General features: G+C 40.7%; 1 protein-coding gene across 2 annotated transcripts in view; it reads right to left on the minus strand.

Annotated features, from left to right (window-relative positions):
* Nucleotides 1–13,038, minus strand: part of ATF6 (activating transcription factor 6) — a 465,865-nt gene that overhangs the window by 254,271 nt on the left and 198,556 nt on the right. Inside the window, exon 5 of one of the 2 annotated variants that reach the window (XM_040407064.1) lies at nt 1,689–1,809. In XM_040407064.1, coding sequence (XP_040262998.1) covers nt 1,689–1,809 — 121 coding nt within the window. Of the gene's footprint in view, nt 1–1,688; nt 1,816–13,038 lie in introns of both variants that reach the window. The other variant, XM_040407063.1, reaches the window with a different exon arrangement.

Below are 13,038 nucleotides of genomic sequence, written 5' to 3' on the forward strand. Positions count from 1 at the left end.
TTTTTTTCCCAGTATTTAGACTATTAACGCTAGTGTGAAAGTAGCCTAAGGCATGGACCACTAAAGGGGTCTGACAGCCAGCACCCACACTGATGAGCTGTTTCAAGATGAGGCGCCGGTCTATGCCAGTGCTGCCTCCTGATCATTATACTGCGCGTCAGCCCCTCTGCGGCATAATGTAATTACAAGTACTCGCTTCATTCACTTGAATATATATCGCAGGACTACCCCTTAACGGATTTTGAAAAGGGTCAATAGTGGGACTTCTAGAAGCTGGATGGTCCATCTATTAAATTTCAGAAAGCGTTAGATGAGAGGTCTCTGTAGTGGATCAGTGGTGTCGACAGTGGTCAGAGGAAGGCACTTAGATGTAAAGAGGCTACTCTACGGTCATGACTACAGATGTACTCCAAGACTGCTGAATCTCAAAGGACAACAGTGACCACGTAGACCATAAAAAAAACTGTCTACTTGAAGCAGGGCTGTATTCACGCACTGCACTTACCTATTTGCCACTGAGCTCTCATCATCACTATAAGCGCCTGCATTGGTGCTGTGAGAGATCGTTGCTACTAATGGTCACTGCATCATAGTTTGCAGGAAGACTGGAGAGTGCCTACTGCCATCATGCATAGTGCAGAGAAACACATGACCAACACCAGGTGTCACAGTTAGTGTTAAGTGAATCGAAGTTCACAAAGTGGACTTCGATCTGAATTTCAGGGAAGATTCGATTTGCCAAAAAGCTGAATTCCCTCATGGTAACAAATAAATTTTCCCTAAAATTATGGTAAAAGAAAAAGAAAAATCATATCCATTCGCGCACAGAGAGTCCTCTGCAGCTATCTTGATTGAAGATCCATCACAAAATGTCGTGCACAGTGAGGTATGATATCACCAGGCGAGATTTTGTGCTACATCTTCAAGCAAGATAGCAGCAGGCAGGCTCTTCGTGATCAAATGGATAAGGTGAGTATTTTACTTTTTTTTTTTTTTTTAAACAGATTAACCCGTGACAGCCTTCAATGGTCATCTCATATTCCGCGATCAGCAATGAACGTGGCATCTGAGGCATTCAATGACTCAAGGTGGCTCAATGGCCATTCTTCATCATTGTGCCTGCTACTCACAAAGACTCCTACTGCCTTTTTTGACTCAGCCTAGAGACGTGGTGTTCCAACATGATTATGCCTGCCCACACAATGCCTGTGTTACACAAAATGCTCTTCAGGGTATCCAGCAGCTCCTCTGACAGTCTCAATCACTAGATCTCTACCCCATTGAGAATATCTGGGACTGGATGGTGTGATGGATCTCCCATGCACAGCAGCCATTTTTTCCCATTGTTTTGCGAAAGCAAGTTGACAAAAGAGTGGTCATTCTGGCATTGTGCAGTTTTCATTTTTAGGTGTTAATCATGTGGGATAAATAATGTGATGTGATATTTCAGAAACATTCAAAAAATTGCTTTTAATATATGTGCTTTTTTATACCCTGTAATTTTACCAAACTTTTTTTTCTTTTATTGAGGTAAAATGGCCACTGCAAGCGGGTGTCAGCTGTATAAACCGCCAGCACCCACTGTACATGCAGAGGGCTAGCAAACTAAAAGGTATTGCTGATGGAGGTGGTTATTTGTGTACAGACATTTACTAATGTAAATTTACTATTCATGTGCTAATACGTACCCATGCTAAGTGGTATTGCGATTGCTGGCTTTTCTTCAGCTTGATCTGGGGATATAGGATTTCTTGTTGCTTCAGAGTATAAAGAAAGTGGAGACATCTGAGAACCAGAGAAATTATCAACCTCATCCTGTTGTGAAAGGATAAGAAATTAAATTAGAAACCTTAGTATTCAAGTATAAAAAAAGTCATTATTATAATTTTTTTAACGGTGTTCATTGAACAGGATAAACAAGGTGATAATTTTAGGCTACATTCACATGAAGACAAAAAAACTCACTGAAAAAAGTGGCCTAAACGGGTGAAAATGCTTCAAACCCATACATTGTGGCGTGTCTATAACCGGGGGAGCAATTCCTCCGCATGCGGTCCGCAGATGACGGCAATTCCCAGCAAAAAATGCGTACAATGGAGGATGCCTGGGCGGACCGCATGCACCACAAAGACATCTTACACAAAATGATACATTGTGCAGATGAAAAAAATATATATATACACAAATCACTGAAAAAAATGCACCAAAATGATACGCAACTGACAATACTAGCTAATTCCTCAGGCCGATGTTAAAAGCTGAGAACTTTGCCAATATCTTCCAGTCAGCCCCTCATGCACCACGTCACGGTGTATTAGCACGCATGGGGTCTTACCACTAAACTGCCCGTGGTGTGTGAACAGGGTCTGAACAGTGCTAGAACCAACTCACAGCCAGACTCTCACACGCCTCCATAGTGGTATCACCAATGCGCTGTGAGGTAGGATAAAGCTGTGAGCCGCACCCACAACAGACCATGTGACACAGAAGCTGCCAGGTGCAAAAGATTGTTACCAGCAAAATAAAGTGGCACATTTCATACTCATAAAGACAAAAACTCACTGAAAAAAGTGACCTAAATGGGTGGAAATGCTCCAAATCCAGACACTGTAGCGTGTCTATAACAGGGGGAGCAATTCCTCCGCATGCGGTCCGCAGATAACGGAAATCCCCAGCAAAAAATGCGTACAATGGAGGATGCCGGGGCAGATCGCATGCACCACAAAGACATCTTACACAAAATAATACATTGTGCAGATGAAAAAAATAAATATATATATATATATATATAAATAAATAATGAAAAAAAGGGCAGCACAGCTTCAAAATGGTAATAGGTGCACGGCCCACTGGGAAAAGTCAATCCCACAGCAATAAGTAGGAAAAAGGCAGCACTCCCAGAAAATAAAATTTAAAAAAAACTTTATTCACCTCAGTGGCAATGGCGACGTTTCGGATTGCAGTTATCTGCGGACCGCATGAGGAGGAATTGCTCCCCCGGTTATAGACACGCCACAGTGTATGGGTTTGGAGCATTTTTACCCGTTTAGGCCACTTTTTTCAGTGAGTTTTTGTCTTTATGAGTATGAAATGTGCCACTTTATTTTGCTGGTAACAATCTTTTGCACCTGGTAGCTTCTGTGTCACATGGTCTGTTGTGGGTGCGGCTCACAGCTTTATCCTACCTCACAGTGCATTGGTGATACCACTATGGAGGCTTGTGAGAGTATGGCTGCGAGTTGGTTTCTTGCACTGTTCAGACCCTGTTCACACACCACGGGCAGTTGAGTGGTAGGACCCCATGCGTGCTGAGACACCGTGATGTGGCGCAGGAGGGGCTCAGATATGTTCCTGACTGGAAGATATTGGCAAAGTTCTCACCTTTTAACATTGGCATGAGGAATTAGCTAGTATTGTCAGTTGCGTATGTGGCGAAACCAACCTCGCCACTGGGTGCTGGAGAAGCCTGGTTGCCAGCCTCTTGCCCCAGGATTATGGGCCCTCTCATCCACCCATGCTAAACTTAAACCCCATGGCGATTTGACTGTGTTTGTGGCATCTGAGCGCTGTTCGGATATATTGAGCGCTCAGATCCAAGCCATCTGGGGATAAGTTGAATGTGGGGGTTCTGTTCAGTTTGATAGGAGTTATGTATTTTTGCTGTTGTGAATAGAGGTATTTTCTGTACCTAGTTGGCTTACCACACCAGTTAAGCCAATTATCTCACACAGCCTAACTCTGTAAAAACTGGTTTTGGGCAGAAAAGCCATGCTTCCTTTGTTCACAAAGGACTTTTACTAACTTTTGAACCCCTGGTCTAATTTGTGCCATTTTTGGATATGTTAAATGTCTGTGTTTACTGTAATGGTTGTGACATTGTATATTTGAATAGTAATGTCTGTCCTATTGTCCCCACGTGTGTATTGGCGATTTCCCTTTGTCCTGAGAGATAATTGAATTACTCCTCCAGGACAGAAGACATTGTTTAAAAACTGTGTATTCTCCTGCCTGTGATAATTACATTAACCCATTGTGTAGGGTAATTGTATCACAGGCAGAGGGGAGGATTTTGTGTGGGAGTGTTTTACTGTATTGTACGTGTTTATTGGTTGTTTTTACAAAAACCCTGTGGGTGGTAATAGTGTGTAACAATGTTATATAAGAACAATAAACACACAGCTCTGGCTGTCCACTGCTTTACCCTCAACACAGAGCTTGGTCTCGTTCTTGGGGGGGATTCACTGTATGCTGTTAGAGACTGATTGCTAGGAGTGTAAGCTGCTTGGGTGCGTTTCCTATTCATCTGCTAGCAGCTATTCGTGAGGTTACGTTCGGGAGTTTGGAGCATTCCCTTGTATGCCGTTACAGTGTAAAATTTTGGTGCTTTTTTTTTTCTTTTTTTTTGTGTACATTCACATGAAGAATTGAGAACAATGGTTGTTTATGGGGTTACTCGCACAGCTGTTTTTATTTTTATATAAGCTGTCAAAAAAATAGGACATATTTTGTCAGTTTTCACTGTCCGACAGCCCTATACAATTATACTGTTTTTAACACCTTAAGGACCCAGGACGAGAATGCTCGTCCTAAATGGCCAGCCGGAACCCTGCTACATCCATCAGCATCGGTGATAATGCTGATGCTGGTGGATTAACCCCTCATATGCCACGGTCAACGCAAAGTGAAAAAAATTTAAGATTCAATTTAAAAAAAGCCTCTTTCCCATATAAAATTGTAAAAATAAATAAATACCTAAAATGTTTATTTTATATCATTTATCACCGTGTGCATAACAACCTGCTCTATAAAAATATCACATGATCCACCCTGTCTGTTCAACACTGTAAAAACAAATTAATAAAAAATATGCTAAAAGAAAGCCATTTTTGGTCACCTTACATCACAAAAAGTGGTAATATCAAGAGATCAAAAAGTCATACACACCCCAAAATCGTACCAATCAAACAGTCATCTCATCCTGCAAAAAATAAAACCCTACCTAAGACAATCGCCCAAAAAATAAAAATAAAACTATGGCTCTCAGAATATGGAGACACTAAAACATAACATAACAAAAACAAAGACAGGTGCACTCTGCGGTCTTACTAACCCTCGTACTGGTGTAAAATTGAGAATTAGCCAACATATCCTGCTTGGAGGACATGTCTGAGCCAGAGCACCGCGCCAAGGTTTCTCAAGTAGCTCTGGAACCTAACGCTAAACCTACCTGGGCCGTATGGGCAATACCAGGAGTCAATGGGCGAATAATAGGTGCGCAAGGTCCGAGCTACTTGAGAAACCTTGGCGCGGTGCTCTGGCTCAGACATGTCCTCCAAGCAGGTTATGTTGGCTAATTCTCAATTTTACTCCAGTACGAGGGTTAGTAAGACCGCAGAGTGCACCTGTTTTTGTTATGTTATTTTGACTGCTTATGACATCCACACAATTGCTATCCTGTGTAGGATGTCCATTGTGGTACTTGTGGTCTGCTGCAGGCATCCTCCATTGTATGCATTTTTGCTGGGGATTGCCATTAGCAACGGGCCACAAGTGCAGGATCTGCCCCCCCGGTATAGATGCACCACTGCATATGGGGTTGAGCACTTCCTGCTTTTTAATACTAAGCCAATTTGTAGACACTAAAACATGATTTATTTAATTAAAAAAATGCTGCTATTGTGTAAAACTTGAATAAACCAAAAAAGTATACAGATTAGGTAACAACCTGCTCTATAAAAATACCACATGACCTAACCCCTCAGGTAAACACCGTAAAAAAAAAGAGTCACCTTACATCACAAAAATTGTAATACGAAGCAATCAAAAAGTCATACGCACCCCAAAATTGTACCAATCAAACCATCATCTCATACAGAAAAAAAATGAGCCCCTACATAAGACAGTCGCCCAAAAATAAATAAACAATGGATTTAAGAATATGGAGACACAAAAAAAAATAGAAATTTTCAAAAATGCTTTTTTACGTTAAACTGAAACAAACCAAAATAAGTAGTCATATTTGGTATTGTCGAGTCTGTAACAACCTGCTCTATAAAAATACATGATCTAACCTGTTAGAGGACCACTGTAAATACCAAAAAAAAAAAACTGTGCCAAAACAGTTATTTTTAGTTACCTTGCCTCACAAAATAGGGGTCATTTTTTTGGACGGGTGCATCAGGGGGTCTTCAAATATGACATGGCAACTTAAAATTATCCCTGTGAAATCTGCCTTCCAAAAACCAAATGGCATTCCTTTCCTTCTGCGTCCTGCCGTGTGCCCGTACAGCAGTTTAGGACCACATATGGGGGGTATCTGCAAACTACAAAATCAGGGCAATAAATATTGAGTTTTGTTTGGCTATTAACACTTGCTTTGTTAGCGAATTTTTTAAAATTAAAATGGAAAATCTGCCAAAGAAGTGAAATTCTGAAATTTCATCTCCATTTTCCTTTAATTCTTGTGGAACACCTAAGGCCCCTTTCACACGGGCGAGTATTCCGCGTGGATGCAATGCGTGAGTTGAACGCATTACACCCGCACTGAATACCGACCCATTCATTTCTATGGGGCTGTTCACATGAGCGGTGATTTTCACGCATCACTTGTGCGTTGCGTGAAAATCGCAGCATGCTCTATATTCTGCGTTTTTCACGCAACGCAGGCCCCATAGAAGTGAATGGGGTTGCGTGAAAATCGCAAGCATCCGCAAGCAAGTGCGGATGCGGTGCGATTTTCACGCACGGTTGCTAGGAGACGATCGGGATGGAGACCCGATCATTATTATTTTCCCTTATAACATGGTTATAAGGGAAAATAATAGCATTCTGAATACAGAATGCATAGTAAAATAGCGCTGGAGGGGTTAAAAAAAATAAAAAAATAATTTAACTCACCTTAGTCCACTTGATCGCGCTGCCCGGCATCTCCTGTCTCCTTTGCTGAACAGGACCTGTGGTGAGCATTCATTACAGGTAAAGGACCTGTGGTGACGCCACTCCGGTCATCACATGATCTTTTACCATGGTGATGGATCATGTGATGACCGGAGTGACGTCACCACAGGTCCTTTACCTGTAATGAATACTCACCACAGGTCCTGTTCAGCAAAGGAGACAGAAGGAGATGCCAGGCAGCGTGATCAAGTGGACTAAGGTGAGTTAAAAATTTTTTCATATTTTTTAACCCCTCCAGCGCTATTTTACTATGCATTCTGTATTTAGAATGCTATTATTTTCCCTTATAACCATGTTATAAGGGAAAATAATATAATCTACAGAACACCGATCCCAAGCCCGAACTTCTGTGAAGAAGTTCGGGTTTGGGTACCAAACATGCGCGGTTTTTCTCACGCGAGTGCAAAACGCATTACAATGTTTTGCACTCGCGTGGAAAAATCGCGGGTGTTCCCGTAACGCACCTGCACATTTTCCCGCAACACCCGTCTAAAAGAGGCCTAAGGGGTTAGCAAAGTTTGTAAGATCAGTTTTAAATACCTTGAGGGGTGTAGTTTTTAAAATGGGTGGTTTCTATTATGTACAAAGTGACTTCCGACCTGAACTGGTCCTTAAATAGAGGGTTTAGGAAATTCTCTGAAAAATTTGCTTCTAAACTTCTAAGCCTTCTAACGTCCCAAAAAAAGAAAATGTCATTTACAAAATTATGCAAACATGAAGTAGACATATGGAAAATGTAAAGTAATAACTATTTTACAAGTTATCACTATCTGTCTTAAAAGCAGAGAAATTGCAAATTTAGCAAATTGCAAATTTTTCAAAATTTTTGGTAAATTTTGTATTTTTTTTTATAAATAAAAATGAATTATTTTGCCTCAAATTTACCACTGTCATGAAGTACAATGTGTGACGAGAAAAAAATCTCAGAATGACTTGGATAAGTAAAAGAGTTTTAAAGTTATCACCACATAAACTGACATGTCAAATTTGCAAAAAATTGCCTGGTCCATAAGGTGAAAAATGGCAAGGTCATTAAGGGGTTAACAGTCGTTTCTCAGAAATAAATCAGTAAAAAAAATTTAAAATAAATAATACTGTTAACCCTTTTTACCCCGGGCCAGTTTTCACCCTTCTGCCCAGACCATTTTTTGCAAATCCGACATGTGTCGCTTTATGAGGTAATAACTTTGCAACAATTTTACTAATCCAAGCCATTCAGAGATTGTTTTCTCGTGACATATTGTACTTCATGAATAGAGTCAATATATCTCACCTTTATTTGAAAAAAAAAAACACAATTTCAAAATTTCTATTTCTCTGCTTTTAAAACAGAAAGTGATACCTCATAAAATATTTATTACTTAACATTCCCCATATGTCTACTTTATGTTGGCATCATTTTGTAAATGTCATTTTATTTTTTTAGGACTTTAGAAGGCGTAGAAGTTTAGAACCAATTCTTAAAATTTTTAAGAAAATTTCCAAAATCCACTTTTTAAAGGACCAGTTCAAGTCTGAAGTAACTTTGTGGGGCTTACATAGTGGAAACCCCCCATAAATGACCACATTGTTTAAACTACACCCTTCAAGCTACTCAAAACTGATTTTACAAACTTTGTTAACCCTTTAGGTGTTTCACAAGAAATAAAGGAAAATGGAGATTAAATTTCTAAATTTCACTTTTTTTTTACAGATTTTTATTTGAATCCATTTTTTTCTTTAACACATCGAGGGGTTAACAGCCAAACAAAACTCAATATTTATTACCCTGATTCTGCGGTTTACAGAAACACCCCACATGTGGTCGTAAACTGATGTAAGGGCACATGGCAGAGCGCAGAAGAAAAGGAGCGCCATATGGTTTTTGGAAGGCAGATTTTGATGAACTGGTTTTTAGATGCCATGTCCCATTTGAAGCCCCCCTGATGCACCCAAACAGTAGAAACAAAAAGTGACCCCATTTTGGAAACTATAGGATAAGGTGCCAGTTTTATTGGTACTATTTTGGGGTACATATGATTTTGAATTGCTCTATATTACGTTTTTTGTGAGGCAAGGTAACCCAAAAATTGCTGTTTTGGCACTTGGTCGCGTAGCTGATCTCCTCTTCTTTCTTCAGGACCTGGCTAAAGGACCTTTGTTGATGTCACTGCACTCATCACATGGTCCATCATCATGTGAACAAGTGGATTGGGTGAGTTAAATTTGTTTATTGTTTTTTAACCCCTCCATCCCTAATTTACTGTATTAAGAATGCTATTATTTCCCCTTATAACCATGTTATAAGGGAAAATAATAAACATTGGGTCCCCATCCCGATCGTGACCTAGCAACCATGCATGAAAATCGCACCGCATCCGCACTTGCTTGCGGATGCTTGCGATTTTCACGCAGCCCCATTCACTTCTATGGGGCCTGTGTTGCGTGAAAAATGCACAATATAGAGCATGCTGCGAGTTTCACGCAAATCACCACTCATGTGCACAGCCCTATAGAAATGAATGGGTCTGGATTTAGTGCGGGTGCAATGCGTTCACCTAACCCATTGCATCCGCGTGGAAAACTCGCCCGTGCGAAAGAGGCCTTACACTTTATGGGGCAAGGTGACCAAAAAGTTGGTCATTTTGGCACAGTTTTTATTTATTTATTTATTTTTACAGCGTTCACCTGAGGGGTTAGGTCATGTGATATTTTTATAGAGCTGGTTGTTACGGACGTGGCAATACCTAATATGTATACTTTTTTTTATTCAAGTTTTACACAATAACAGCATTTTTGAAACAAATATATTATGTTTTAATGTGTCCATGTTCTGAGAGCTATATTTTTATTTAATTTTTTTAGCCATTTTCTTATGTAGGGCTAATTTTTTGCGGAATGAGGTGACTGTTTAATCGGTAACATTTTGTGGGACATACGCCTTTTTGATCACTTGGTGTTACACTTTTTGTGATGTAAGGTGACAAAAATGGCTTTTTTTACAGTCTTTATTTTATTTATTTTATGGAGTTTATCAGACGGGGTGGATCATGTGATATATCTATAGAGCTGGTCGTTAAGGATGCTGCGATACCTAATATGTGTGTTTTTTCTTTTCTTTTTCTATTTTTTATTATAAAATCAGGGGAAAAGGATGTTTGTTTTTCTTTTTTTACTTGAAACTTTATTTTTATTAAAACTTTTTAAAACTTTTATTTTTTTTAACTTTATTTCTGACTAACTTTTGGGAGTCTGATCCTCTCTGCAATGCATTATGAGACATCTGCAATGCCTGTTAGTGTATTACACAGAGTAATACACTAACAGGTTGCCTGGTCACCCGTAGAAGGCAGGTCCCGATGCCGTGCAGCAAGGGGACCCGATGGGCACCCTCACGCCCCTTCTATGTCGCAAATGAGCCGGCATCTGTGTTTTTATGCCAGCACATACAGAAGGGGTTCGGCTAACAGGAACAGCCGGTCCCCTGCAGCTGATCGAGCGGGTGCAGCTCCTGCACCCGCCCGATCAGCACGCCATAATTGTACTGCGCTAGGCAACAAGTCACATCCTGCTGCACCGTACTATTACGGTGCTGGTCGAGAAGGGGTTAAAAACATTTTGCTATTTTTTTATTGCCATAGTGTGGATCTAGCCTCATGGTACACATTTTTATGGCTGTGGCTATAGCAATTATATAGGATTTTTTGTAATCTAAAGCATTTATTAGATATACAGCACCGGTTGGAGTTAGTACCTGCATAGTGCCATACAGATAGAGAGTGGGAATGGAGTGGGCTGAAAAATCTGTGATCGCACCATTAGCAGCCGCTGTTGTTGTAAGGCTCCATTCACGCGTCCGCAACGTGTTTTGCAGATCCGCAAAACACTGACAGCGGCATTTTGCGGACCGCACATTGCCGGCACTAATAGAATATGCCTGTTCTTGTCCGCAATTTCAGACAAGAATAGGACATGTACTATTTTTTTGCGGAACGGAAGTGCGGACCCGGAAGTGCGGATCCGCAATTCCGTGTGCCCATAGAAATGAATGGGTCCGAAACGAAATTGCGGACGTGTGAATGGAGCCTAAAGCTGTACAGCCTGGATTGCAGATCTGAACCTTTCTGCTTAAAGGGGTTATCCAATCGTATAAAAAGCCCCCCCATATGTTGGGCCCCCCCCCACTGAAAATATTTACCTGGGTCCCTGTTCCCCGTGCTGCTGCGGCGCAGGGAGCGGGGACCAAAGTAAATATATTCAGTGGGGGGGGGGCTCGGCACTTGGGGGGATCCTTTTTATAGGATTGAATAACCCCTTTAACCATTCAAAATGAATTATATGGGACCTGTCACCAATAAATGCAATGCAATGCAATCTGAAAGCAGGAGAAGCCAAGCAAATTGTGAGAATTAACAGGTGAGTATAGGGTCCTTATTTATTTCATGACATCATAGTAAATTTTTATTAATTCGGACAAAAATTTACATATGTAAATCTGTGACCCCAATTTGGGTTTTATGTGCAGTAATACAAGAGTAGTACTGCAGATAAGGAGTCCAGATCAGCATGCACAGCAGAGAGTGGGTGAATCGGAGGCAGTAGGAAAATAAAAAATAGGAGATCTGAACTCCATATCTTCAGTACCACTCACGTAGTACTGTAGATGATGATCCAAAATCAGGGTGACGGATTCCCTTCAACCCCCTTCAAAACAAAGCCAGTTTTCACCATAATGACCAGGTCACATTTTGCAAATCAGACATGTTTCACTTTATGTGGTAATAACTCTGGAATGCTTTTACTTATCTAAGCGATTCTGAGAATGTTTTCTCATGACACATTGTACTTCATGTTAGTGGTAAATTTGAGTCTTACCTTTATTTATTTATTTAAAAAATACCAAATTTAAAAGGAAAATTTTGAAAAATTCACTCGCGTTTGGTGCGTATCCGTCATGGATCTGCACAGACGGATCCATTCAGATAATACAGGGTGGGCCATTTATATGGATACACCTTAATAAAATGGGAATGGTTGGTGATATTAACTTCCTGTTTGTGGCACATTAGTATATGTGAGGGGGGAAACTTTTCAAGATGGGTGGCGACCATGTCGGCCATTTTGAAGTCGGCCATTTTAAATCCAACTTTTGTTTTTTCAATAGGAAGAGGGTCATGTGACACATCAAACTTATTGTGAATTTCACAAGAAAAAACAATGGTGTGCTTGGTTTTAACGTAATTTTATTCTTTCATGAGTTATTTACAAGTTTCTCTTTGTTTACAGCCATTGACATGTCGCCGAGGTTAACACGTGAGGAGCGGATAGAAATTGTGTTGATGTCTGATGAACGCAGTAACCGGGTCATTGCAGCAGATTTCAATGCAAGACACCCTACGAGACCACCCATCTCCCATGCTACAGTTAGCAAACTGCTTGCTAAGTTTCGTGAAACTGGTTCAGTGTTGGATTTGCCAAAAAGTGGACGCATGAAATCTGTCTCTAATGAAGAAACATCAGTGGCTGTCCTAGCTTCATTCAGCAAGAGCCCACAGCGTAGCACTCGCCGCATGTCACTGGGGAGTGGCATTAGTCGAACATCCCTTCGGCGAATATTAGCTACTCACAAATGGCACCCTTACAAACTCCAGCTACTGCAGCATCTCAACGAGGATGACCCAGATCGGCACAATGAATTTGCAGAATGGGCAAAACTAAAATTGGAACAGGACCCTCAGTTTACGCAGAAGATTTTGTTCAGTGATGAGGCAAACTTTTATGTGAATGGTGAAGTTAACAAACAAAACCACCGCTATTGGTCTGACACTAACCCACATTGGATAGATCCCTCCAAGACTGTTGGAACAAAAAAAATTATGGTATGGTGTGGTAAATGGGGTACAAAGATAGTGGGGCCATTCTTCATCAATGGAAACCTCAAGGCCACTGGATATGCAAAATTGTTACATCATGATGTGTTTTCCTCTTTATGCACTGAAGCTGGCACGTTCCCTGAGTTTTTCCAGCAAGATGGTGCACCACCACATTATGGGTGTCAGGTCCGAGCATTCCTAGATGAACAGTTTCCTGGAAAGTGGATTG

Source organism: Bufo bufo, chromosome 9 (genome assembly GCF_905171765.1).
Source record: "Bufo bufo chromosome 9, aBufBuf1.1, whole genome shotgun sequence".
NCBI classification, from domain to species: domain Eukaryota; kingdom Metazoa; phylum Chordata; class Amphibia; order Anura; family Bufonidae; genus Bufo; species Bufo bufo.